This window comes from Vulpes lagopus, chromosome 12 (assembly GCF_018345385.1).
Source record: "Vulpes lagopus strain Blue_001 chromosome 12, ASM1834538v1, whole genome shotgun sequence".
NCBI lineage: Eukaryota > Metazoa > Chordata > Mammalia > Carnivora > Canidae > Vulpes > Vulpes lagopus.
The window spans coordinates 84,217,135-84,244,418 of record NC_054835.1 but is presented as its reverse complement, the minus strand read 5'-3'; the positions used below and the strand labels follow the sequence as shown (position 1 = coordinate 84,244,418).

Below are 27,284 nucleotides of genomic sequence, written 5' to 3'. Positions count from 1 at the left end.
ATGGGACAATAGCAGATGTAATGTAAGTAGAGTCTTAATTTTAAGCTCAATTTATGGGACACTATTCAAATTGATTTTTTCTCAACACTCTTCTTCTAAATAGACTATTACAGGGATCCCTGGGTGGCTCAGTGGTTTAGCACTTGCCTTTGGCCTGGGGCGTGATCCTGGGGTCCCGGGATCAAGTCCCATATCAGGCATGAAGCCTGCTTCTGCCTCTGCCTGTGTCTCTGCTTCTCTCTCTCTCTCTCTGTATCTCTCATGAATAAATAAATAAAATCTTTTTAAAAAAAAATAGACTATTACAGTAAGACTCTAAAGATGACTAAAAACTAGTTTTTGGTTTTTAGCATATTAATCTTTGAAAGACAACAGACTTACCAGTCTCTCTGCACACAAGGGATTCATGTATTCTCTCTGGCAAATAGTTATGGTGTCTATTCATCTCTACCCTCCATGGTGAAAATACTAAATTTACTATATGACATGACTTGAAACTGACAAAGCAACCCTAAAACTGCAGGTGAAACCCCAAAATAAATGTCCCGTTGGGAGGGAGAAGACCCCAAAGAGAGTGCAGGAAGGCAGCCAGGGCCTGCTTGGTTCCCTAACCTCTGGATATTGACCAGAATCCAGAAACTGGCCTAGAAAGCCACATAAAAACACTTGAGACTATGTGGACATTTGTATCATCAAGACAAAGATAGCTAGGCTAATTTTGGACTCATTTAATTTTTTCTTTGGCCTCTGAGATTTTAAGGTTGGATGTAGACTCAGCAACTCTCAGCATCAGGAGTTAAAAACTCACAAGTATAAATCTGGACAATATCTTGAAAGCATACCTGTCATGGAAGTAAGCGTCCCCTAATTTCTCATGTAAATCACAATCGTTTTTTACACGCTCATGGCTTTCACGAATCACTCTTTGGAACATCTCTTTCTGGAAAATAAAGACATTCAGTGTTTATCACTGTAACAGCGTATCTTGAGGTGAGATTGCAAAACCGTCTTCTGTAAAAGTTCGATGTAACTGTTTTCCTAAACCCAAGGCTTTATTTACTTAGTGATCTCGCAAGTCTTGAAAAACATGTTTTTGTAAAACAGGAATGGCCATGTACTTTGTGGAGAAAAGAAGCACCACAGGAGTGATATTTAGTTTCTGGTGATATAAACTCACGGGTGGGTTGAAATGGTGTATTTTACAAGCATAATGCACATCATTCATCAAGCCAAAAAGAGATCCTTAAAAGTAGTTTACAGGCCTAGTTTGGTCAGAGTGTGTGGTTATAATACAGCTTTTTTACATAAATAGCATAGATACAAAGATACAGATATAGGCATAGAAATACAGATACATATTAAAAAGTCACAGTTTAATAAAAACATGTAACAGCCTCCTATTTAGTAAAACACTTCACAAATACACATTGAAGCAAATCAAATGGAATTCTCAGAACTAACTGCTAGTTCAAAGAGTGCTTCAACCACACACATAAAATTCCAATGGGAAAATACAAGTGACCTTTCAGGCTTAGCTCTTCACTAAGAGGATCAGTTATCATAACTTAAAAGACCCAGTCTATCTGATCTTACTAACCAGTGTTTGTTACAGCGAAAATGTTAACAGATTTGCAAACTGTTTGCCTGAACTTTACCCTTAGCCTTGTCCTTACTGCCTGTGTGATGTTGGGCAAGTCTTTCAAGCCTTCTAAAACTCTATACTCTCATCTATAAAATGCAGTTAATAATTCTGGCCTTTCCCATGTAACTGGGCTGGTGTTAGGATAAAATGGGACACTGGTTGTAAAGTTACTTTGTGAACTCTAAACATCCATGTTCCTGAAGGTGCTATTATCATAACGACTATTGTGGAGGTCTACTGGGGCTGCCAAGAGTGCTCACTTACAGGGAAATAAATTACCTTCATTGATTCTTCTCCCTGGGAACAGAAAGGTGGTAGATGAACCCGCTTGAGCGCAGACAGGATAAGAGATGCCTTCAATCCTCTACCACCACCCCACCCTCTGTGAATATGTAAGCCATTGCTTAGAATAACAAAAGCCAGAACCACCTGGCTCCTGGTAATCCAAGGATAAGTGATCTTCTGGTCAGATAGGTAAGGTCACCTGCTTTTCTTTATGTCACATGCATCACAGAGCTGCTGCCTGTGAACAATATGATTTCTGGCCTGAAACAGGGACAGTTTCTAGGACTGCTTAATGGAAATCGTCAACCTTTCCCGACCCTAATATCCTGTGCTTTTTTGTTTCCTGCTACAGTGCCAAGCAGACACCCATTAAAAGAGAAGATCGCACAGAGAAGGTTTCATGAATCACAGAATCTATAAGACAATGACTCATGTACAGAGTTGTATGATGATGTGGCCTTTGGTTTAGATGGAAATCATACTTCTTGTGCAGTGTTGGCACTTAGCAAGAATACGCACAATTATTTTACAAAATATGGCACTACTAATAGCACTGGAATTTTTCCTATGTTGGTAATGGCTAATGAGCAACAAGTTAAAAAATAAAAAGGAATTTACCCCATGGCTATAGCATTCCAGAGGATTTTCTAATTTACAGCATTTTGCCAGTAAATTCTGATATACTGTATCCACTCTTAAAATCACCGGAACTGCCAATTCTGAATGTCTTCTTGAATATTCATAAAGAAACCTGTACCCATATAAACCATATTAGAAACAGTAAAATTCAAAAGCCATGAGTTTTCTTTCAAAAGCCAATCATTATTATGAAATTTATCCAATATTTTAACTGATTTTTAGGCATTTGGAAACCTTGGGAGGATAAGGAAATGGAATCAATAAACCTACATGATTTTTCCAAAGTCAGACAGGAGTGGTGTCCGATTCAGAACTTGAAATTAAAACAATCTGATTAGGGGATAGTTCCTGGCTCAGGGTCACTACTTACTTTTATGAGAAATTAATATCCAGTGTTTGGATGAGAGTACATCATCTTCAATCATCTTTGAGGCAAGATTATAAAAGTTTTAGATTTTTTTTGATAGAAAGTACTAGCTAGGTATTAAATAGCCATCTTCCCCTCTTTTCTAGATAAGCTTTCAAGCTTGAGTAGTCCAAGCATAATCTACACATTCTTCTGTGTTACAAGAAATTTGGATCCTAGAATATTTACAAAGGAATCACAGAATCATAAGAGACATCTTGGAAGGGATCTTATCCAACCACCTGAGTTAGTAGTTGGAACACAAGAGCCTAAGGAAATTAAGTGGCTTGACCTACATTCCAAAGTTTATGCACAACAAAGCTAGACTTGGAACTCTAGTCTCCTAACTCATGGCTGAATGTGATTTCCACTAGGAAGTTGTACCTATCGACTTCTCTGGTACCAAACGCAAGTTTAGGAATGAGTGCGTTCAGGCAGTGCCATTTACTTTTATAAGCCATATCAAATGTATTTTCAGAAATATAGTTAAAATCATCCTACAAAGAGCTTTGAGGAAAATTCAGATTCTTATGCTTAGTTGGAGTTTAATTGCTCCAAATAATGCTTCACAAAATGACTTAGGAAATACTTCAATCACACAGCAATATTGTTTTAATATTACATACCCAAATCAGTTTGTCTTGCACAAATTAATATGCATTTCTGAATGGACACTGGAGATGTTAATATTCCATCTCTCTAGTCTTTTAAATGCCCCACCATGGCTTTGGTAGTAGTTATTAAATTAATTAGAATAGAAGAGCTCTCCAGGCACACCAATCTGAAGCCCTTACCTAAGGGTGAGTACCTTAGGGCAAAGTTTGCAAACGCTTGACCCATACTGTGTTTTTAAGAATTCCTGTATTTGTTGTCAACATTTAAAGATCAAGCAACTTCCAGCTTCTTTCAAAATACAGTAGACCTAACCACTCAAAGCCTTCATTCATATATGCTAATGAGTGGCTGGAACTGTATAGGTAGCTGCCACGTTAGACTCCATCAAGCATCTCCTCTTGATCACAGTTCCCATGTAGTCACTGATTTACATCATGGGCTAGCCTCTGATCATTCAAGTCTTCAATCTTTCCCATAAAAATCCATAAATATAATATTCCCTTACTAAGACTTTACAAAAATCTGTATTACTCTTGTAAGAAGTCATCTTGCTTGTCCGAAAATTGTTTGCATACAAATCGATCTTCTGTAAATCTGCTGAGGGGCAAGGATGGAAGATCAGGTTTATCATCATTTTCTGAGTTGATAATGCATTCCCCTTGGAACGGCACAGGCAGAGCACAGCATGGAGCAATTTTACTGGATGGAATCGACTGTGAAGAACAGGTGTAGTTCATAAGCTGGCTCTATAAAACATAAAAAGGAGCAGTTATTCTTGATGACTTCATTCTGAACTTATTTATCTTTATTGTTATTACTAGAAAGCCAGAGAAAAACTTGGCATCATGTGTTGCTTTATCCTTGGCAAACTGAGAGACCAAAAGGTCATTTATAGTGACTTGTTCTAAAAAAGAAGGTTTCTCTATTTGACCTTACTTAAGTGTCAACAAGCTCTTTAAACATCTCTTAAACAACTTAGGGGAGACAGATGATATTATTGTTTCCATGGTTAGCTCCACAAAATACAAATGAAGGTTTTATTGTCTTGCTATTGTTGCTATTGTTTTAGGATTCCAGCTTAGAATACGTTTTGTCCCTATAATTTACCACATATATTGCTATAATATTACTATTAAGCTTACATATTTAACTTATTTATTTAAATAATAATACACAAATAATTATGTACATGTGTGTATGAATAAGTTAATCTCTAAACTTAAACTCACAATATAATTAGAGTCAAATAAGTAAACAACAATCATAATGCAATATAATGGAAGTTGTAAGAGAAGCACATATGTGACACTCTGGAAGGAAAAAGATTGGCAATCCAGACTGGATGGAGGTCAGAGTGTAGATATTAAACAATTTGAGTCCTGAAAGACAAATAAAAGTTGCTTGGAAACTAATGAAGAGGAATAATATTCCAAAATTGTTCAACTTTATACATAAAAAATCCTGGAAGTGAGAGAATATGATGTATATGGGGAAATAATATATAAGATATTTGGGGGTTATTGAGAAAATGTAGTTGAGAAATGATGGGGCTTACTCTGGAAAACAGTTTGGAGCTTCCTCAGAAAGTTAAAAATAGAACTACCTTATGATCCAGAAACTGTACCACTAGATATTTATTTAAATACAAAAATACTAATTCAAAGGGACACATGCACCCCTATGTTCACAGCAGCAGTATTTACCATAGCCAAATTATTGAAGCAGCCCAAGTGTCCATTGACTGATGACTGGATAAAGAAGGTGTGGTATATAAACACAATGGAATAATACTCAGCCATCAAAAGAATGAAATCTTGCCATTTGCAAGACAGGGATGGAGTGAGAGTGTATTATGCTAAGGGAAATCAATCAGAAAAAGACAACATATTATTTCACTCACCAGTGGAATTTAAAAAATGAAACAGATGAATATAGGCTGGAAAAAGAGGCAAACCATGAAACAAACTCTTAATGATAGAGAACAAACTGAGGGTTGTTAGAAGGCAGATGGGCAGGGGATGGGGTAGATGGGTGATGGGCATGAAGGAGGCACTTATGATGAGCACTGGGTGTTGTATGTAAGTGATGAACCACTGAATTCTACTCTTGAAGCCAAGGCCCAGCCATCTTGGACTATATGTGTAAAATAAGAAAGAAAACGGCCAAGAACAGACTACTGGCAATACAAATTTTTAAAGGGTAGTAGAAGAGGGGGAAGAAAAGAAACAAGAGCTTTAAATGATACACTGGACCAATGGATTTCACAGATATTTACAGAACTTTACATCCAAATGCAACTGAATACAAATTCTTCTCAAGTGCACATGGAACTTTCTCCAGAATAGACCACATACTGGGTCACAAATCATGTCTTAACTGATACCAAAAGATTGGGATTGTCCCCTGCATATTTTCAGACCACAATGCTTTGAAACTTGAACTCAATCTCAAGAAGAAATTTGGAAGAAATTCAAACCCATGGAGGTTAAAGACCATCCTGCTAAAAGATGAAAGGGTCAACCAGGAAATTAGAGAAGAATTAAAAAGATTCATGAAAACTAATGAGAATGAAGATACAAATGTTAAAAACCTTTGGGATACAGCAAAAGCAGTCCTGAGAGGGAAATACATTGCAATACAAGCATCCCTCAAAAAACTGGAAAAAACTCAAATACAAAAGCTAACCTTGCACCTAAAGGAGCTGGAGAGAGAACAGCAAATAGATCCTACACCCAGCAGAAGAAGAGAGTTAATAAAGATTCAAGCAGAACTCAATGAAATAGAGACCAGAAGAACTGTGGAACAGATCAACAAAACGAGGAGTTGGTTCTTTGAAAGAACTAATAAGATAGATAAACCATTAGCCGGCTTTGTTAAAAACGAAAGAGAAAAGACTCAAATTAATAAAATCATGAATGAAAAGGGGGAAATCACCACCAATACCAAGGAAATACAAACGATTTTATTCTTTTTTTATTTTTATTTTTTTACAAATGATTTTAAAAACATATATGAGCAGCTATACGCCAATAAATTAGGCAATCTAGAAGAAATGGACACATTTCTGGAAAACCATAAGCTACCAAAACTGGAACAGGAAGAAATAGAAAACCTGAACAGGCCGATAACCAGGGAGGAAATTGAAACAGTTATCAAAAAATTCCCAAGACACAAGAGTCCAGGGCCAGATGGCTTCCCAGGGGAATTCTATCAAACGTTTAAAGAAGCAATAATACCTATTCTACTAAAGCTGTTCGGAAAGATAGAAAGAGATGGAGTACTTCCAAACTTGTTCTATGAGGCCAGCATCACCTTAATTCCAAAACCAGACAAAGACCCCACCAAAAAGAAAAATTATAGACCAGTATCCCTGATGAACACAGATGCAAAAACTCTCAACAAGATACTAGCCAATAGAATCCAACAGTACATTAAGAAGATTATTCACCGGGGATCCCTGGGTGCACAGCGGTTTGGCGCCTGCCTTTGGCCCAGGGTGCGATCCTGGAGACCCAGGATCGAATCCCACATCGGGCTCCCGGTGCATGGAGCCTGCTTCTCCCTCTGCCTGTGTCTCTGCCTCTCTCTCTCTCTCTCTCTCTCTCTGTGACTATAATACATAAATAATAAAAAAAAAATTAAAAAAAAATTAAAAAAAAAAAAGAAGATTATTCACCATGACCAAGTGGGATTTATCCCCGGGATGCAAGGCTGGTTCAACACTCATAAGCAATCAATGTGATTGATCATATCAACAAGAGAAAAATCAAGAGCCATATTATCCTCTCATTAAATGCAGAGAAAGCATTTAACAAAATACAGCATCCATTCCTGATCAAAACTCTTCAGGGTGTAGGGATAGAGGGAACATTCCTCAGCATCTTAAAAGCCACCTACAAAAAGCCCACAGCAAATATCATTCTAATGGGGAAACACTGGGAGCTTTTCTCCTAAGATCAGGAACAGGGATGTCCACTCTCACCACTGCTATTCAACATAGTACCGGAAGTCCTCGCCTCAGCAATCAGGCAACAAAAGACATTAAAGGCAAAGAAGTCAAAGTCTCCCTCTTTGCAAATGAAATGATATTGTACATTGAAAATGCAAAAGACTCCACCATAAGATTGCTAGAACTCATACAGCAATTCTGCAGTGTGGCAGGATACAAAATCAATGCCCAGAAATCAATGGCATTTCTATACACTAACAATGAGACTGAAGAAAGAGAAATTAAGGACTCAGTTCCAATTAAAATTGCACCCAAAAGCATAAGATGCCTAGGAATAAACCTAACCAAAGAGGTAAAGGATCTATACCCTAAAAACTACAGAACACTTCTGAAAGAAATGGAGGAAGACACAAAGAGATGGAAAAATATTCCATGCTCATGGATTGGAAGAATTAATATTGTGAAAATGTCAAGACCACCCAAGGAAATTTACACATTTAATGCAATCCCTATCAAAATACCATGGACTTTCTTCAGAGAGTTGGAACAAATCATTTTAAGATTTGTGTGGAAGGGATCCCTGGGTGGCGCAGCGGTTTGGCGCCTGCCTTTGGCCCAGGGCGCGATCCTGGAGACCCGGGATCGAATCCCACATCAGGCTCCCGGTGCATGGAGCCTGCTTCTCCCTCTGCCTGTGTCTCTGCCTCTCTCTCTCTCTCTGTGACTATCATAAATAAATAAATAATTAAAAAAAAATTAAAAAAAAAAAAGATTTGTGTGGAATCAGAAAAGACCCCAAATAGCCAGGGGAATATTGAAAAAGAAAACCAGAGCTGGGGGCATCAGAATGCCAGATTTCAGGTTGTACTACAAAGCTGTGGTCATCAAGACAGTGTGGTACTGGCACAAAAACCGACACATAGATCAACGGAACAGAATAGAGAACCCAGAAATGGACCCTCAACTTTATGGTCAACTAATATTCGACAAAGTAGGAAAGACTGGAAAAAGACAGTCTCTTCAATAAATGGTGCTGGGAAAATTGGACATCCACATGCAGAAGAATAAAATTAGACCATTCTCTTATACTATACACAAAGATAAACTCAAAATGGATGAAAGATCTAAATGTGAGACAAGATTCCATCAAAATCCTAGAGGAGAACACAGGCAACACCCTTTTTGAACTTGGCCACAGCAACTTCTTGCAAGATACATCCATGAAGGCAAGGGAAACAAAAGCAAAAATTAATTATTGGGACTTCATCAAGATAAAAAGCTTCTGCACAGCAAAAGAAACAGTCCACAAAACTAAAAGACAACCTACAGAATGGGAGAGGATATTTGCAAACGACATATCAGATAAAGGGCTAGTGTCCAAGATCTATAAAGAACTTATTAAACTCAACAGCAAAGAAACAAACAATCCAATCGTGAAGTGGGCAAAAGACATGAACAGAAATCTCACAGAGGAAATGCACATGAGAAAATGCTCCGCATCACTTGCCATCAGGGAAATACAAATCAAAACCACAATGAGATCCCACCTCACACCAGTGAGAATGGGGAAAATTAACAAGACAGGAAACCACAAATGTTGGAGAGGATGTGGAGAAAAGGGAACATTCTTGCACTGTTGGTGGGAATGTGAACTGGGGCAGCCACTCTGGAAAACTGTGTGGAGGTTCCTCAAAGAGTTAAAAATAGACCTGCCCTACGACCCAGCAATTGCACTGCTGGGGATTTACCCCAAAGATTCAGAGGCAGTGAAAAACCGAGACACCTGCACTCCAACATTTATAGCAGCAATGTCCACAATAGCCAAACTGTGGAAGGAGCCTCGGTGTCCATCGAAAGATGATGGATAAAGAAGATGTGGTCTATGTATACAATGGAATATTCCTCAGCCATTAGAAACGACAAATACCCACCATTTGCTTCAACATGGATGGAACTGGAGGGTATTATGCTGAGTGAAGTAAGTCAATCGGAGAAGGACAAACATTATATGTTCTCATTCATTTGGGGAATGTAAAAAATAGTGAAAGGGAATAAAGGGGAAAGGAGAGAAAATGAGTGAAAATATCAGAAAGGGAGACAGAACATGAGAGACTCCTAACTTTGGGAAATGAACAAGGGGTAGTGGAAAGGGAGGTGGGTGGGAGGATGGGGTGACTGGGTGACGGGCACTGAGGGGGGCACTTGGCGATGAGCACTGGGTGATATGCTATATGTTGGCAAATTGAACTCCAATAAAAAAAAACAGGGGGAAGAAAATTGATGAAGGAAACTGTAAGAATACAGTCTTTCTCCACCTATCATCTTCTGCAATCATCACTGGAAAAATAAACCAGTACAGTGATTGACAGCTTTGGGTCTGAAGTCAGACTTCTTGATTTCTAGTCTTGACTGCTATCTTCCAACTGAGTGACCTAGGCAAGCCTTTTCTCCTTCAATTTCCTCATCTATAACATGGGGTTAAAATAATACTTGCTAAGATTGTGGGAATTAAATGGATTAATAATTATTAGGAAGAAAAAAAGGAGCCTGGCACAGGTTAAGTAGTAAAAAAGTGTTTTCTGAGTAAGAGTGAAGTGCTTAGAATTAGCAGTTGGCACAAAGAAATTGTTTTTTAAAAGTTTGTACTATAGCAATTATTATACAACCCCAAAATGTTGGTCCAATAGTTCTTTGAAGTCAAAGAACGAGAGAGAACTCTGCAATGTAAAATTTAATTATGTTTACTGAGTGATTTAATAGAGTTAACATTAAAAATTAACATCTACAATACAGATTACTTGCTGTTTGAATTGATGTGATGTTGTGAAGCATCATGTAATGTTATAAGCAGTGATAAGTATAGAAAACTTTCTAGGACATACAGTTCAAAGGTAATAACCCATGTATCATTCCTAAAAGCATTGGGAGAAATACTCTAATAAAAAGACAATTAAATCAATATGAAAAATAAACAGTAGAAAAGGTGCACTTATCATGATGAGCATCGGGTAATGCACAGAATTGCTGTATCACTACACTGTATACCTGGAACTAATATGACACTATGTTGACTATCTTGGAATTAACATTTTTAAAATGAATAAATAAACAAACTGGAAAATAGTGTATCAAAGAAATGATGTTCAACTGAAATCATTCTCATTAACAATGTTATTGAAAAAGAATGAGTACAGAAAAAGTAAGAAGTCAATCCAAACAACTGAAATAAAAACAGCTACACAAACCTGAGAGAGCTAATAAAATTAAAAGCAGAAACCTAGCAGAATTAGTAAATAAGTGCAAGAACTTTCCCTGGGAGAAGACCAATACATTAAGTAGGACCTTTGCAAAGCTAAATAAAGGCAAAAACGCAACTACATGGAGAAAAGAACTATAATTATATGCTTGATGTTTTTAGTTATCCAATAGTAATATTATGTAGAACCCAATACCTAAGTGAGAAGATGCTCATAAAGGAAACTTTATTTTAAAAATGTATATTATAAAACCTGACCCAAAAATGGTACAATTGATGCTCATTAGTCACAACAGTTATAAATTCACTGAATTTGTGAATACGAACTCATCAGCTCTAAGGGGAACCCAAGACTAGTTTCCTATAAGCCTCTGTCACATTTTTGTTGTCAACAGATCAAGATATAGCCTTGTTTTATGTGTGTTTCTATTTAAATACCCCTTGTTTAATATGTATTGATGATTTGTTAATGTTGAACTAATACATCTAACACATTAGTTTGTCCTTAAGGCACATCATGACTTTTTTTGTGTTTTGGAATCCCAGTCAGCACTTCAGCACTTACTATGCTTGAGGGCCATTTCAAACAGCTAAATCACACACGCACACACACACACTCTCTCTCTCTCACACACACACACACACACACACACAAACCCACACACAAAAAATGTGAAAAATGTGGCACTAGACTGCAGAAAGGACACTTATTTACAGTATGAGAGCTAAAACAAGAAGGCATTCCCTAGGGCTGTTGAGTCAGTAGTCCCCCCCCCCCAGCCAGGATTATGGGCATCACACAACTCCAATTCTTCACGGCTCTGAGCACACACCGGTCAGCCTGCAGATGACCATAAAAGTGCTGAGTGTTGATTTGGGGCTTACAAATGAATTTTGACAAATAGGTGAATTCACAAGTAGTGAATAAGTAGTGAGGATCGACTGAAAAATGTCAAAATAAATCTATAGCAAAAGAAATGGAAAAGCTGTCACCCAGGTTTCTGTCTCCATGCCTGCTCCCGTTTCATGGACAAGTTCTTTCAAACCTTCACAAAGCAGGTAATTCTCAATACTATGAAGATGTTTCAGAGATTTTTGAAAGGAAAAACAGTGTAATTTTTGGAAGTTAGCATAACTGAATACCAAAAGTATTGGTAGTTCTAGACTACCAAATACTGGAAGTTCTAGACCAATTTTATGTAAACAGAAATGCAAAAATTTGAAAATTATATATATGTAAAATCCAGAAATATAACAAAATTAAATTGATTTAAGCAACCTAAAGATGGTTAAAAATTAAGAAATCTTTAAATATAATTCACCAATGGATAAGTTAAATGGAAATCAAATGATCATCCTGAGAAAACAAAACATTTACTAATGTTCAGAAATCAAACTAATTAAAACAAAACAACTTCAGGATGCCTGGGTGGCTCAGTTGGTTAAGTGTGGAACTCTTGATTTTGGCTCAGGTCATGATCTCAGGGCCATGAGATCGAGCCCTTCATTGGGCTCCATGCTTAGTGTGGAGTCTGCTCTAGATTCTCTCCCCTCACACGCATTACCCACCCCCACCCCCATCCCTACCCTGTTGCTCATGCACATGCACATTCTCTCTCTCGAATACATAAATAAAATCTTTTTAAAAACCCAAACCTCTAAAATAAGAGTGAAAAATCTCTTAACATGTAAACAATACCTTTGTCAAGCCAGTAACTTTAAACCTGTTTCCTCCAAGTCTGGACCAAGACAGGAATACTAGAACCATTTATAGTTATCTATATTGTTTGTGGATACTAGCCAATACAATGAAGTCATTGAAGATTGTTCTGGCATTCCTGACATGATGTAGAACTATAAATGGAGTTACTGGTTGGGCATAGGTATTATTTATGTTTTAAAGGATATTAGAGATTTTGTTTTATTTTGCTTTAACTATGATTGCGTCTGTCAGGCCTCCACTTTCTTTTAACTCTACTCCCAAGTTCACCCAACCTTCATGCAAATAACATTCTAATTGCCTGTCCTGAAAATCCAGGACTCCTTCTAAGTAGGCAAGGTAGTGTTTGTTCCAGCACTAGTTGGGATTACTGCCATACAGAAAGTAACTCAAGAACAACATTATATTGTCTATCTCCAAGATGAAAGTAGCAGTGGCTCCTGTCACCTTTCCCAGCAGTAGGGCTGAATGTGGCACTGATTTGACAACCACAATGATACCAAAGAATACCTGTGGTCTGACCCTGGCTCCATTCCATTCCATTTACAAAGTAAATAGTTGAGGCTGTAGAATCCAAGGGATTCTACTGAGTGTCCATGCAATGGCTTTCTATTTTAATTTCCACTGTTACTCACATCCTTTAATCTTTCATGGAATGGGACTAAAATAGTAAAAGGTGGGGGCACCTGTCCATAAGAGTCATAGATATCCCCATGAAATTAGGATTCTAGTTTCTCTTTGTTCCTGGGTTTTATTTATCATGATGAAAATTAATCAATGTTCTAATTTGCAGAAAGAATAAGAACAGGACTTGTAATCTGTGATTACTAAAGCCTCATTGAATTTTTGACAGTTACAATTTTTCCTTCTCTGGCTTTACACTTGGATGAGGGGCGGGCGAATTCTAGGGTGTCTGTGCCCTCAAACCCCAGACCGACCTCTTTGTCTTCATGCTTCTTTTATCCTCCAGGCTGATATGGCCTGGGCTCTCAGTTGCAATTCTTGGGATTCAAAGATGAATGAAATACAAACCCTATTTCGAAGGAAATTAAAGGTCAGCTCTAAAAATTAAAGAGTAACAGAATAAAGTGAAGAAGGACAGGATAAGTAAGGAGGGAAGGAAGTGGGGGAGGAAGAGATGGAGGAGTAGAAGGAGAAAAGTAGGGAAGGAAGGAAGAAAAAAATCATTGCCTGACTTGGGATGAGAGAAGAGGGGAGACACTACTGTCAATTCTACTGGTAATATTGAGAAGTGCTCATTACTTCATTTTAGATTCATTACATATCATGGTCACCTTTTTTTTAAGAGTTGTAAGGTTTGTTGTTATTGTTTAGAATTTTAGAGTTTTTAGAATTGTAAGTTTTTTAAAGCCTGAAGTGAATTTTAAGAAAGGAGAGGCTCTCACCCTGCCAAGTACACATGCGACTACATCTCCTTCACAACATGTCTGATGCAGATTTTTAATATACACAGCCAGTCTGGCAATTTCAGAAAAGTTAGTTTTCGGTTGTTTTTTAGTCAGCAGAACCAATTCCCTGAAAAGAAAAATAAGTACATTTTAAACCATATTTTGAGTTCAATCCTTTCTAAAATTAGTTCTAGTTCATTGAGTAACCAAAATAATAGAAACACATTTGCAAATGTAGGATGAAGAGAGTATATTTTAAATATATACTTTTAAATGCCCTCTATTTCTTCAATGATAGCACTCAGAGCCACACAAAGATCTAAATCATAAAACAAACACCATTCAATTCATAATCATGCAAAATATAGTCATTTTCATCATTGAAGTTATCACTTAAAGAAGCTGAGTTGCTTAGATGGATAACTTGGAAATTTATCTGACCTGAATCTCCAAGTAAAATTCTTCATCATAAAGACAATGATTACAAGAGTCTTGGGTCTCCCTGGCCTCTCCCTATTGACAACTGAGCAACATCCCCAAAATGTCTCTGGCAAGAGGAAAAATGAGACTGCCTTGTAAGGAGAACTAAGCTCCTGTGCAGCCCAATGCTGTCCCAGATTGGGTAAGGAGGTGATATAAGGGAAGATACATCTCTTCACAGGTAAACTTGGACAGAAATACAATCTGGACCAGGAAATAGGCACACTGAGTAAAACAAAGTCTCCTCACCCCACACTCTTCCATCAAAACACCTACAAAACACCACTAAATTTTTCTGTTCTGCATTCCACTGGAGCCAAAAATCTTTCCTATCTTCTCAGAGGAAAGAAAATATTTCGTCTTCCAGCCTTTATCATGTGGAACAATTAAGTGCCTGCATCTTCATGTACAGAATCTTTTGTGCACTAAAGGCATAGGCTAAGGGATCTGACCAGATGGAAGAAACTGAGGCAGGAGATAGTGAGTAGAGAGAAGGATTGGGCGGTCTCAAGCCCAGCTCTCTGTGTCCTATCAAATGGGCAAATAGCATATGTGTAGAGAAAGGAAATAAGTTTGCATTGAGAGACATTATTAAATAAAAGAAAAATAATTTTTCACATGAGTTTGATCAAATGGGGTAATCCAAAAGCAATAAAATTCATGTATCTCAATCAGTAACTTACACTGCTTTTGCTACTTTATGGTTGAATTTAATTCCAATTTCACATAAATGGTGATGCCTCCAAGATATTTCTCTAATGTATTTTCTGATGGGTTCTAGCTGTAATTAGAAAAACAACTCATCACAGAAATGTGGTAGTAACAGAAAAAGCCACTCGTGTAATCAGTAAACAAGAAAGGAAAGTACAAAAAAAAAAAAAAAAGAAAGAAAGTACAAGTTGTTTATCTCCTCAAAATTAGAAAGTCCTTATTGCCTTATTTAAAAGAGATCAAATGTGGTTGGTTGGTTGGTTTTATAAAATAGTATCTTACTTCCCAGAAATCACTTGTTCTAGAACCTCAAACATTTGGAATGAAAAGAAGACATGAAATTAAGCAAACAAAAGTCCAGAGAGCCAAAGGAATACATTTCAATTAGGTCTTATACTTGTATCTTGTTTTTATTCAAGTTCCTAGCTCTGTCATCTTAGACATGTCTCCTACTGCTTATCTAAAATATATGCTCCAGTTTCACAATATACATTAATGAAGTCCCCCTCCCCCACAAATATGTTCATAGTTTTTAACCCAGGATTTTTACTTTTGAAACTATTGCAAATAAATTCTTCTACATAAATAAAAACATAGTTATGCAAAAAGAAGAGCATGCATATTTTGTTATGATGGTAAAATTTTGGAAACAAATAAAATGTGTCTCAACATAGTGATGGTAAAGTAAATAATGGCACATTAATTTTGACAAAATTTACACTTCTACTAAAAAGAAAGTTTGTTTAAGTCTTCAGTATGATCACAACGTACAAAACAAAATCTGTGGATAGAGAAATGAACAAAAGGAAAAATCTAAAATTGGTATCTCTATGTGTTGGAAATATTAGCAATATTTTTAAATTTCCAGAACAGCTCTATATTTTCACTTAAACATTATAATGACCAGTTGGCTAACTGTACCTTAGAGTACTATTTTTAAGAACAAATATAAAAAAATTAAAAAAATATATAAAAAAATATATATACAAAAGTAATTTTCAAACCACAAAACTGGCACAATAATCATAATTTAATAATTATTATTAAATATAACTAATTATATTTTAAATCAATTATAAATATAATTATTACTTTAATCCTTATTTTGTTGTATTCTACCCATTTAAAATCTAGTACAAATAAGATTGTCTACTTCTCCAAGAGTCTGTGAAGACTTAATTCATAAACCATATTCTCTGATCATAGACTTAATTTTTACACACTTGGTTATGTCATTTTCTCTGAGAAGAAGCCAGAACCATTAGGAATAGACATTCTGGTATCAGCAATACTGTAAAGATCATAAAGTAGGATAGAGGAGGGAAGAACTCTAAGGTAACTTCATAGGTGCATGTTATACATGAAGGAAACTTCTCCACTGAGAAGGATTAAAATTAAGAAAACTTTGTAACTTAAAAGAGTAAGCACAAGTTACTTTTAAAAAAAAAAAAACTTAACCTCCACAAAAACGTTCATTCTTAAAAATGTGAACAATGCAGACATAAGTCTGCATGATCATTTGTTTTTCTGTTTTTAATTAATGTAAACCAAAAAGCAAAAAAACTGTCCTGCTTAGGAATTCAAAATTGACTTCTGAAGCAGTCACTAGGGAACAAACAGAGAGGAAGATAATAAATTTATATAAGAAATATATTTATATATAAAATATATAATATAATATAAATTAAAGCTGTATATATATTTTTTAATTTTTATTTATTTATGATAGGAACACAGTGAGAGAGAGAGGCAGAGACACAGGCAGAGGGAGTGCTTCTCTATGCACCGGGAGCCCGACGTGGGATTCGATCCCGGATCTCCAGGATCACGCCCTGGGCCAAAGGCAGGCGCCAAACTGCTGCGCCACCCAGGGATCCCTAAAGCTGTATATTATAATGATATCATTAATATTATCTTTAATGATAATAGCTATAATTATTGAGTACTTAGCATATGACAGAAACTCTTTAGATATATTATTTAATTTCTTACAGAAAGCAGACAAAGAGGAGCTCAATATGAAAAATAGGTTTAGAGAAATAGAGAAATAGGGGTTTTGAAGAATATGAAATAAATTTACACTGAGAAGATAAAAAAAAAACAGTAAGAACAAAGTGGTCCTGTATTTAATCTTGAGAATTCATCAAAATGATTATCAAACTACTACTCATTTCAGTACAACCTTTGGAAAATCCATCTGGTGCCCTCTCTAGTAAAGATGGTCATTTTATGTTAATATTTAAATCCTGAAACGAGCATGCATGAAAAGTACTTTTATCATAGAACTAATCACTGATTTATATCCATTCAATGAAAGAGAAAGGCTACATGGTTAAAATTAAGTGTGGTAGATTGTATTTTCCAAAGATTGCTGTAGGGATATCTTCTATTCCTTGCTCTTCTTACAATGAGACTTTGACAGTCTTCCCAATCAAAAGGTACAGTATATATACTGTCCCCTTCAAACTGGTAAGGTTTTATGGTGTTTCAACCAATAGTGTATGACAGAAGTAACTTCTGAGACTAGTTCATTAAAGGCCATTCGACTTCTGCTTTAGCCACTAGTATATGCATTCTTGAAGTCTTTGGCCATATAAGCAATCCATCGGCCCTGAAGCTACCATGCTGTGAGGAATCCCAAACTAACCAAGACCACGTGGAGAGGCCCTGAGATTCTATGAGAAGAAAGAGATCTTGAACCAGCCCCTAGGTGATTCAGGCCCCCCGAGTCCTAAATTCAGCCATTGTCTGACTGCAACCCCAAGAAAGATCATGAGCCCGAACTGCTCAGATGAACCCTTCCTGGACTCCTGACCCACAGAAATCATGAGAGATAATAAAATGATCCTTGTTTTTGAGTCAATAAATTTTGGGGTATTTTGATACGCAACAATAGTAACTTGAATATTAAATATTTATGACAAAGTAGTGTCTATGCTAATTCACACTTTTCAAATTTTAATAACAATATGAATTGCTTCAGTATCTCTTTACAATGGAGTCTTATTTCGTATGTCTGGAGAAGAGCTTCAGATTCTGCATTTCCAATGAGATGCCAGGTAATGCGTACGTTGCTGGTACACAGTCCACACATTGCAGAACAAGGCTCTAAATAACAGTTGACATATGAATATTTTACCTTCATCTGGAAGCATTCAGTTTTATTTTCTTCTTGGCAACATGACTGAATAGCTGTTTCATAGCAAGCAGACATTGTCAGAATAGTGGGTCCATACAAGAATGGATACTTTCTAGACATTTCATAAATGTACCTGTAATTTGGCAAATACAAAGTTGTGTAATTTAGAATCCAAGAACATGTGCCAACACAGTTTCTTCATTTAGTTTTGTTGACCTGAAACTTCTAGAATTTCATGATGAAAGAGATAAGATAGCACTATACTATGTAAAGACATCATCACATGTCCACGTCACTCTGGACAGATCACTATGAAATTAGACATTCACAGAATGCCCGGAAAGTGACCAACTGTGACTTCCAGGCTGGTGGGGAAAGAAAAAGTAATTAAAATTTGTCATTTTTATATAAATGGAAGAAGTGGAAGATAGAAAGTTCAGTAGTCCAAGATGAATTGTAAATGCAGGATTGTACATCTGGTGCCGGAGGATTAAATTTAGAAGCTATTAGTGGGGTGAGGGGAGTCTCTCAAGATCATCCAGAAGTTCTTTCTAGACTAGGAAATGCCAGTCCTCCAAGATGTGTCCCTCAGTATTTTGGTTTGTTACTAAGCCCCCATCTTTATTTCCCTCTCTAGTTCATTTATTCCTCACACACAGAGCCTGGGCATCAGGTCTGCCTTTCACTTATAATACATGTCTCCTCCTATTTTTGCAAAGTCTGCTTAAAGACCCCACAGACACAAATGCAAAAATACTGAACAAGAGGACATTATAGGCATGCAGGGTGCCTGGGTGGCTCAGTCAATTAGGCATCTGTCTTTCACTCGGGTCCTGATATTATGGTCCTGGGGTCTAGCCCCTATGTCATGCTCCCTGCTCAGCACAGAGTCTGCCTGGCCTTCTCTCTCTCACTCTCCCTTTCCTTCTGTCCCTCCCTCTAAACGCTCATACTGTCTCTCTAATTAAAAAACAAAAACAAAAACCCAGATGATATTACAGGCAAAAACTGGCTTAATGCTCACACAAATCCATTTTCTTTTTCCATGTGCACAGGGAGACTCCTTTTCCAGACTCCCTTGCAGTTAGGTCAAGAACATGTAACTGAATTCTGGAGGATGAAATGTGAATGGACGTGCTCCACAATGCTTTGAGGTGTGGCTGGTAATGTCTCAGCACAGTTCCCTGCTCTCTCTCTCTCTCTCTCTCTTTTTTTCCTTGCTCTCTTTTTTTCTATTTCGATGACCTTGGAAACACATGCTCCAGATAATATAGAGCTGGAAACACTTGCATTCCTGGGTTACCCGTGGGAGGAGAACTGTCAGCAGCTGAGCCAAGATAGAGAGAGATGAGATGTCAAGTGTCAGGATAGCCAATTAAAACAAAATGAAAGTAACACTCAAGACTCTTACTGATTATTATAATACTATTCCTAATGCAAGTTTTTTAAGATGTAGTGTCTGTAGAGTTGGCCTATATCACCAGAAAAATGGTGACACCAGAAAATCAGGTTTTCAACATTGAAAGGATAATGGAGGAAGTGATAGAATAGGAACTTGGTTCTTGTTTTAACTTCCATCCACCACCAGTTCCTTGGATAATACATAAATCTATATTCCTGCTCCTTTGGGATCTAACTCCAAGTCCTTTTGGGAACCTAGGGAAGAATACAGCTGCAGAAGCCAATGAAGTCAAATGAAAAATTGCTACCATTGCCCTCCCTGAAATGATTGAAAAAGCAATGATATCTCATGGCAAATATCCAAGGAAATGCTTAAAATATTTTATAGAAATCCCTTAGTGCTGCAGGGTCTAGAAAACAATAACCAAAGGAGGTGGCTAGAGTTTCTGGGGTCAGGGACTATATCCATATGTGACTTCATCAGAAGAGTATTTGTTACTGCTCTCTGCCCAGATACGAATCCTGGGGCCCTAAAAAAGACAAGATTTGCAGGAGACCTGAAGCACTAACCAAACGTCAACAGACACCTTATCTAACAACTGGTGTGTAGCAATTCTGTGGTAACATTTCCTTTCGGTTAAAGGTAGAAAATCATTTTTTGTGTGTGGGTGGATGACCGAGGCGGTTGCCAGTAGAGTTGTTTACCAAGTATTTCCAGCTCCCCTCCTTTCAGGCAAATGGTAGGATTGCACATTTCTGCCTCCTGTGAGATGAGGTATGACAATGTGACTTGCTGGTTAATGATGTGTGAGTAAAAATGATGAGTGCTGTTTCTAAACAAGCTTAAGAAGCAATACATGATTTACTATTATCCCCTTCCTTTGCCATAGTAATCAAAGAAGTAAGTGTTGAGATGGTATCTTTGTCAACCTAAGTCCCTAAGAGACTATGATAGGCAGACTGCCTACCAATTTTCATTGGACAGATAGCATGAGTGAAAAAAATTCTTTTTTTTTGTTATACTGAGCTGCTGAAAATTAGAGATTATTTGCTACCACACTAAAGTTAGCTTACCCTGTAAAAGTATTATTACTTTTGCTTTTTAAAAACCTATAAAGAAAAAAGTCATCCGCAAACTATGGAGGTAGAAAAATAGGCCAAATAATAGAACCAAACATCATTCATTAACAATACTTAGAAAAAAATAGGTCTGTGATCCCCCCTCCCCCCACCCCCCAAAAAAATCCTCTTCACTCTCACTAAGCGGCCCCAAAGCCCTGGAAGTTTAGTCAATGGGCTTCTATCAGCAGAGTCTCTCAAGCCCAACTTATATAAACAGGACGACAGAACTGATATTATCAACATACAGCTGCCTCCTAACATAAGGAATCGTATTCCTTGCGAACTGAAGCCTTGTGTTTCTCTTGTCAATACCAAATTTCACCAAAGCCATTCAATACCTCTGCTCTTTATTGTCTATGCTGAATTAAGAGTTCATTTTTGTACTACGGTAACTTAGTTCCCTTGGAAGATATTCAATATGAGCCAATTCTAATTTTAAATCTCCAAAGTTTAACTCAATATAAGGAAAAGCTTTCTACTAATTAGAGACATTAAAAAAAATGGAATGTCCCTATAGTAAGATATCATAGGGTCACACTTAGTTAGAAGTGGGTTTCTACAGTCAGATATTCAATAGAAGCTTATAATAAATTAAAACTCTTATTGAAAATTCCTTAGATAATCCAAAGATACAGTAACGATGGTTTTGTGTATCTGTATACTATGCCATCTTTTATTTTATTTTTTTTAAAGATTTTATTTATTTATTCATGATAGTCAGAGAGAGAGAGAGAGGCAGAGACACAGGCAGAGGGAGAAGCAGGCTCCATGCACCGGGAGCCTGACGTGGGATTCGATCCCGGGTCTCCAGGATTGCGTCCTGGGCCAAAGGCAGGCACCAAACCGCTGCGCCACCCAGGGATCCCCGCTATGCCATCTTTTAAATCTGAAATAGCTGACTTTTCCTCCCAGCTCTGATATATGGTTACTGTTTCCTTGGTTGAGAATTAAATGAAGTTGTTGCCTTATAATTATGAGACAAGTAATTAGAAAATTATTTTTCCTCTGAATATTTATAGTTGTCTGCATATTAAGATTAGCATTTAAAATAACTCCTTATATTGACTTCATTGTAAATATTCAAGAAGAGATTAGATTCACTGTCTGAGTATAGGTTAGATTTTGTAATCTCTGAATGTTCAACCCAAACCTGATTTTATAATTCTTAGAATGGAAGCATCATAGTAAATAGGTAGCTGGGTCCTATTTTGGTTCCCATTCAGTTGCCCCTATGCCAGACAGGTTGTAACCTGCCCAACCCCCAGTCTCTTAGTCCTTTCTTTTTCTTTTTTCTTTTTTGGTAAGATTTATTTATTTGAGAGAGAAAGAGAGAGACAGAGAGGGGGAGGGAGGGAGAGAATGAGCTCTCTCTCTCTCTTTCTCTCTCAAGCAGGGGGGAAGGGCAGAGTCTTAAGCAGACCCCATCCTGACTGCAGAGCTGTATGCAGGGCTTATTCTCGAGATCCTGAGAACATGATCGTAGCTGAAATAAAAAGTTGAATGCTTAATCGACTGAGACACCTAGGGACCTAGTCCTTTCTACCTAAGGATCCAGGTCCAATTAATTTCTTCTTCAAGACTCAGTAATTCTGTACCCATATAAGTGAATTAAAGTAGTTTATGTAATTCGACATCAAGTCACTCTGCTCATTTATCTCTGATCAAAAGTTTCATGTCTAAAATCTGAAATCAAATCATTACCAAGCTCCTTGCCCTCTAGAACAAGCATCAGATCTTTGCCTTATTCCCATTATCTGAGCCTGTCTTGATAAGATAGCTAGAATTGCATTCCTTGAGGACTGAAGTCTTGTGTTTCTCTTGTCATTTCTACCTCTCTAGGCATTGGTCACCTATCTCCAAACCCAGGCACTTGCTCATACCCCACTCTTAACAGATAGACCTCTTTGCTCATTAGGAAAACAAAATAAGACCTTCCCTACCCATCTGCTATAATGCTATCTACTCTAGGTGGGAATTATAGAATCAGAGTTTATGAGCAGAAAACTCATCTCTGTCTAATCTGCAATTGCCACTTACTCCTAGTTCTCACCAAGCCTATCAGATACCCTCTCTGCTATCCCTTGATGGATCTTCCAAATGCCAGCCCCTTGCCAGAGCTATCACCCACTCTCTGTCCCTAGTACTCTCTGTGTATTATGCTCTGCTTACTTGCTGTACCTTTCAACATCATTTGCTACGGGTCTGACTAATTGTCCTAGTCATTTTTAAAATTATCTTTAAAAATGTTTTTGTCCTAGTCATTTGTAATGTTCTACATACAGATGTTTCTATGCCCTGTCTGGTTTCACTAAGGTTGTAACTGTCATTCTGAGGGAGAAGATATATATATTGTAGCTCAAAATTTTACTCTAATTCCAAGTAATAAAGCATTGTGTTCTCAGAGGCCCATATATATAAAAAAAAGATCTGTCTTCAAAATTTGAAAACACTCTTCTTCAGAGAGAAATGGCTTACCTCTCCTTCACTGACACTTGATTCTCTTTGTCCATCTCACAGATCTGCTCAGGATTTGGAATTTGGAATGCATCACTGTCATCTGCATCATCTTTTTTGTATAATAGGAAGCACTTGAGTCTTGCTTTGTTATTTATATTGCAACAGTCAGAAAACTCCTGTCTCTCAGCCTTTCCTTGGTTATTACAAATGTGTTCCAGAAAAGTAGTCATCTGCAGGAGGAAATAATAATGTAAAGGGGAAGCAGGTGTGATCTACACTCTTAGGAAAGTTAAAGGATTATTATAAAGAAGAGTCCCCTGAGTATATGATCATACACTCTGCATTTAGTAATCCCTGGACATAGCTCTCTAGAGCAGAAGTTTTTTATGTTTTTTTTTTTTTAAGATTTTTTAAATGTGTCCTTTTTATTTTTTATTTTTTTTAATTTTTTTTAATTTTTATTTATTTATGATAGTCACAGAGAGACAGAGAGAGAGAGGCAGAGACACAGGCAGAGGGAGAAGCAGGCTCCATGCACCGGGAGCCCGATGTGGGACTCGATCCCGGGTCTCCAGGATCGCGCCCTGGGCCAAAGGCAAGCGCCAAACCACTGCGCCACCCAGGGATCCCAGTTTTTTATGTTTTTAAGTCTAAATTCCCACATGTTAGACATGGGCTAAATAGAATTTATCATTCTTTAATTTCCAAAATAATTGTGATTTTGAATATGTTTTCATATAGTCATCAAAAGGCACTAAACAGAAGCCAAAATTTCAGAGCCCAGCAAAATCAAAGTATTTTTTGTAACTATCCACCAAGAAAGAAAAAGATGGTAGTTTTCTTTCCTTGCTTCCTAATTGTTTTTAGTTTGGTTTCCATGGGAAGTTATTTTAAGAATTGAACTCTGAGACAGTATGTATTCAGTGTCAAATGTTCAAATGAAAATGTAATAATTCAGTTACTTTTCAAAAACCTTTGAGTGGCAGTAAATGTGTGGGATGCTACAAACTTCAAACAATACATGCCCAGATTTAGGGGATAAAGGCAAGAAAAAAAAAAGGCCATCTTTTTGAAGTAGAATTAAAAAGGAATCACTATTAAAATAAGTGAGACTAGTCACTAGGAGAACTTCATTTCAAATGTATTTCTAGGGGCGCCTGGGTGTGCAGTCAGTTAAGCAGCTAACTCTGGATTTCAGCTAAGGTCATGGTGTCAGGGTCATGAGATCCAGCCCCTGGTAGGGACAGACTGTATTCAGCAGGGAGTCAGCTAGAGGATTCTCAGTCTCCCCCTACCTCTGCCCCTTTCTCCATTCTCTCTCTCTAAAATAAATAAACAGATCTTTAAAAATAAAATAAAATGTGTTTCTAATAAGACTGATGATTTTTTTTAAAGATTTTATTTATGTATTCATGAGTGACACAGATAGAGAGAGAGGCAGAGACAAAGGCAGGGGGAGAAGCAGGCTCCATGCAGGAAGCCTGATGTGGGACTCAATCCCAGGACTCCAGGATCACACCCTGGGCCAAAGGCAGATGCTCAACCGCTGAGCCACCCAGGTGTCCTAAGACTGATGGTTTTCTATGTCTACTAAGAGTCTAGTAAGTAGGTAGATAGGTTTTAGCCTCAAGAAGATGGATTAAAAAAAAAAATCTTACCGACAGAAAAGAAAACTATTAATTTGTAATTTAAAATGTTTGGCATGATATAAGTGATCCAAAAAATATGTGGATTGTACAAATATGTTAGTGTTCATCAAAATTTGCTCATCACAAGATAGATATACTTTATGAGACAGTAGTAATCCCCAAGATTTTTTGCTGGCTAAGAAAAAAAGCCTATAATAATATTCACTTCTTTCTTATTTTTCATGTACTTTTAAAAACTTTTTAAAATTAGTACTTTGATTTCCCAGGGACCTTTATATGAGGATGTCAGACAACAGTATTCCAGTGGGAGAGGCAAAGCAACCAACTTAAACGAACAAATTGGCATTCTAGGTTATAATTCATTCTCTTGAGTGTTTGGGTTCTCTGAGTCTGATCCCTCAGAGTTGAAATGAAAAACTGTAGATTTATAAACCTACAAAGATTATATTTTCAGTGTGATTGATATACATATTGTTTCCTTAAAATTTCATACCTAATTATTCAACATTCCACTTCATGATAACACCTTTTGGTTGGAATTTTAGTTTAAAAAAAGGAGAGAAAGGCAAAACATGATTTACCTACCAATTGGTGAGCGCATTCTGACGGTGATTCATGTGGCTTGAGAATCTTGCACTTGTCTGTTAGATCTACCAACTCTTCAACTATGGTTTGTACTTCTTCATAAGTTAACTTCTGAAGAAACTGAGCAACCATAATGCTGGTGCTGAAACATAACACTTGTAAGAGTGTTAAAGATAAAATCAAACTCTTCCTCCGTTATTGTTAGATCAAATAACAATGCCCCTCTCCCCCTTCCGAAATGATCGTGATTTCAAATTTCAGATAAGAGAATATTGATAAGACTCACATGTCTCTTAAGTTCTCCTGCAGATAATTCTGGCTATTAATGTGGCGCAAGGCTGAGAAAAAAAAAAAAAAAAACAACGAGATTTTTTTTTTTTTTGCATTAAGAGGATATTTTCAAAATTGAAATCTCCCTTTATAATTCTGAAATCCATATTTATTCACTTATAAACTTCCAGACCTATTTTATTTGCCATCAAAATTAAAATGAATTGCTAGAATATACCTTCACCTGTGTTTCAACTGCATTCTGTAAATAACTTATTTCTATTCAAATATATTGTGTACTTGAAATCTGTCATTTGCTTACAAATGAGTTGCATGTACTTGTGTTGACACACCTGAATTAATTAACATGATTTGGCTATTTGGCTATTTAACTCTTTGTATTAGAAGCTACTAGCGTATTCAAGGAATATTAAGAAAATTAAACATTGGGAGCAAACGTATAAATATTAGCACTTTGCCAGGCTTCATTTGGCAAAGACAGCATCTCAAGCATCTTGGATTTACTATCAACTTTATCTTTCTTATCACCTCCACTTACAAGTTCTCTATTAAAAACAATATCTTCTCAGGACACCTGGGTGGCTCAGCGGTTGAGTGTCTGCCTTTGGCTCAGGTCGTGATCCCAGGATCCTGGGATCGAGTCCTGCATCCAGCTCCCTGCATGGAGCCTGCTTCTCCCTTTGCCTGTGTCTCTGCCTCTCTCTATGTGACTCTTGTGAATAAATAAATAAAATCTTTTTAAAAAACCAACAAAACAATATCTTCTTATACTAATGGTTTCTTAAGAGCTGAACAGCTTTCTGTTAAATAAAGAAACATTATTATCTCTATTAATACAAAAGCTTTGGAGTCCATTACTCTGAGTTCAACTTCTAGCTCTTATATTGAGTGTGGCCTTGGGAAAATTGTGTAAGCTCTCAAAATTTCTATTTCTCTACCTAGAAAACAGAAATAAACTCTACCACATTGGATAGTTATTAGGATTCAATGGAAACATAGATGTGAAGCTCCAAGCCCAGCACCTTGCACAGAATAGGTACTGAAAAATGTGGCTCATAATTTTTTTCCTGCTACTATAAACACAGTTGCTTTATCCAAAATTGGATCGTTCAAACACATTTCAATTTCAAACACAAATTTGAAATGTATAGATCCCTCACCCAGAGTGCAAGCCAAGCTAAAACGAGATCTTTCTGTGTGTGTTGCCTCAATATATTCGCTCTCTTTCACATCCCTTCCACAAATTAATTTCTAGCAATCTCCAATGACTCTGTTGACAGTGATGAGCACTGAAGAATATAAGCCTTTCCTTACATTTAAATACATATTTTAGGAGTCATCATGCCTTATCTCCTGGCACATGGCACGTATAGATTGTAAATAGGATCCCTACCTGCAGCTAGTAAACTTCTCTGAAGAGTTTGACATTGAACGTAGCTGAAGAAAACAAGAAAACATATAGGTCTAAAAATCTTCATTGTTCCAGGTGAACCTTTAAAGAAGGTGCTCTATCATCTGAAAGAACTGA

The 27,284-nt window shown here is 37.0% G+C and overlaps 1 protein-coding gene across 3 annotated transcripts in view; it reads right to left on the bottom strand.

The window, feature by feature from the left end:
• Positions 1–27,284, bottom strand: part of LOC121473389 (alpha-fetoprotein-like) — a 49,908-nt gene extending 22,624 nt beyond the window's left edge. The window contains exons 1-10 of one of the 3 annotated variants that reach the window (XM_041725708.1): positions 27,150–27,284; positions 25,752–25,803; positions 25,466–25,607; positions 23,250–23,461; positions 18,252–18,384; positions 15,085–15,182; positions 13,919–14,048; positions 4,119–4,333; positions 2,546–2,678; positions 843–940 (exon numbers count right to left, since the gene is read on the bottom strand). In XM_041725708.1, the coding sequence (XP_041581642.1) occupies positions 843–940; positions 2,546–2,678; positions 4,119–4,333; positions 13,919–14,048; positions 15,085–15,182; positions 18,252–18,384; positions 23,250–23,461; positions 25,466–25,607; positions 25,752–25,803; positions 27,150–27,234 (1,298 nt within the window). In that variant the 5' untranslated portion in view covers positions 27,235–27,284. Of the gene's footprint in view, positions 1–842; positions 941–2,545; positions 2,679–4,118; positions 4,334–13,918; positions 14,049–15,084; positions 15,183–18,251; positions 18,385–23,249; positions 23,462–25,465; positions 25,621–25,751; positions 25,804–27,149 lie in introns of all 3 variants that reach the window. The other 2 variants (XM_041725709.1, XM_041725711.1) reach the window with 2 other exon arrangements.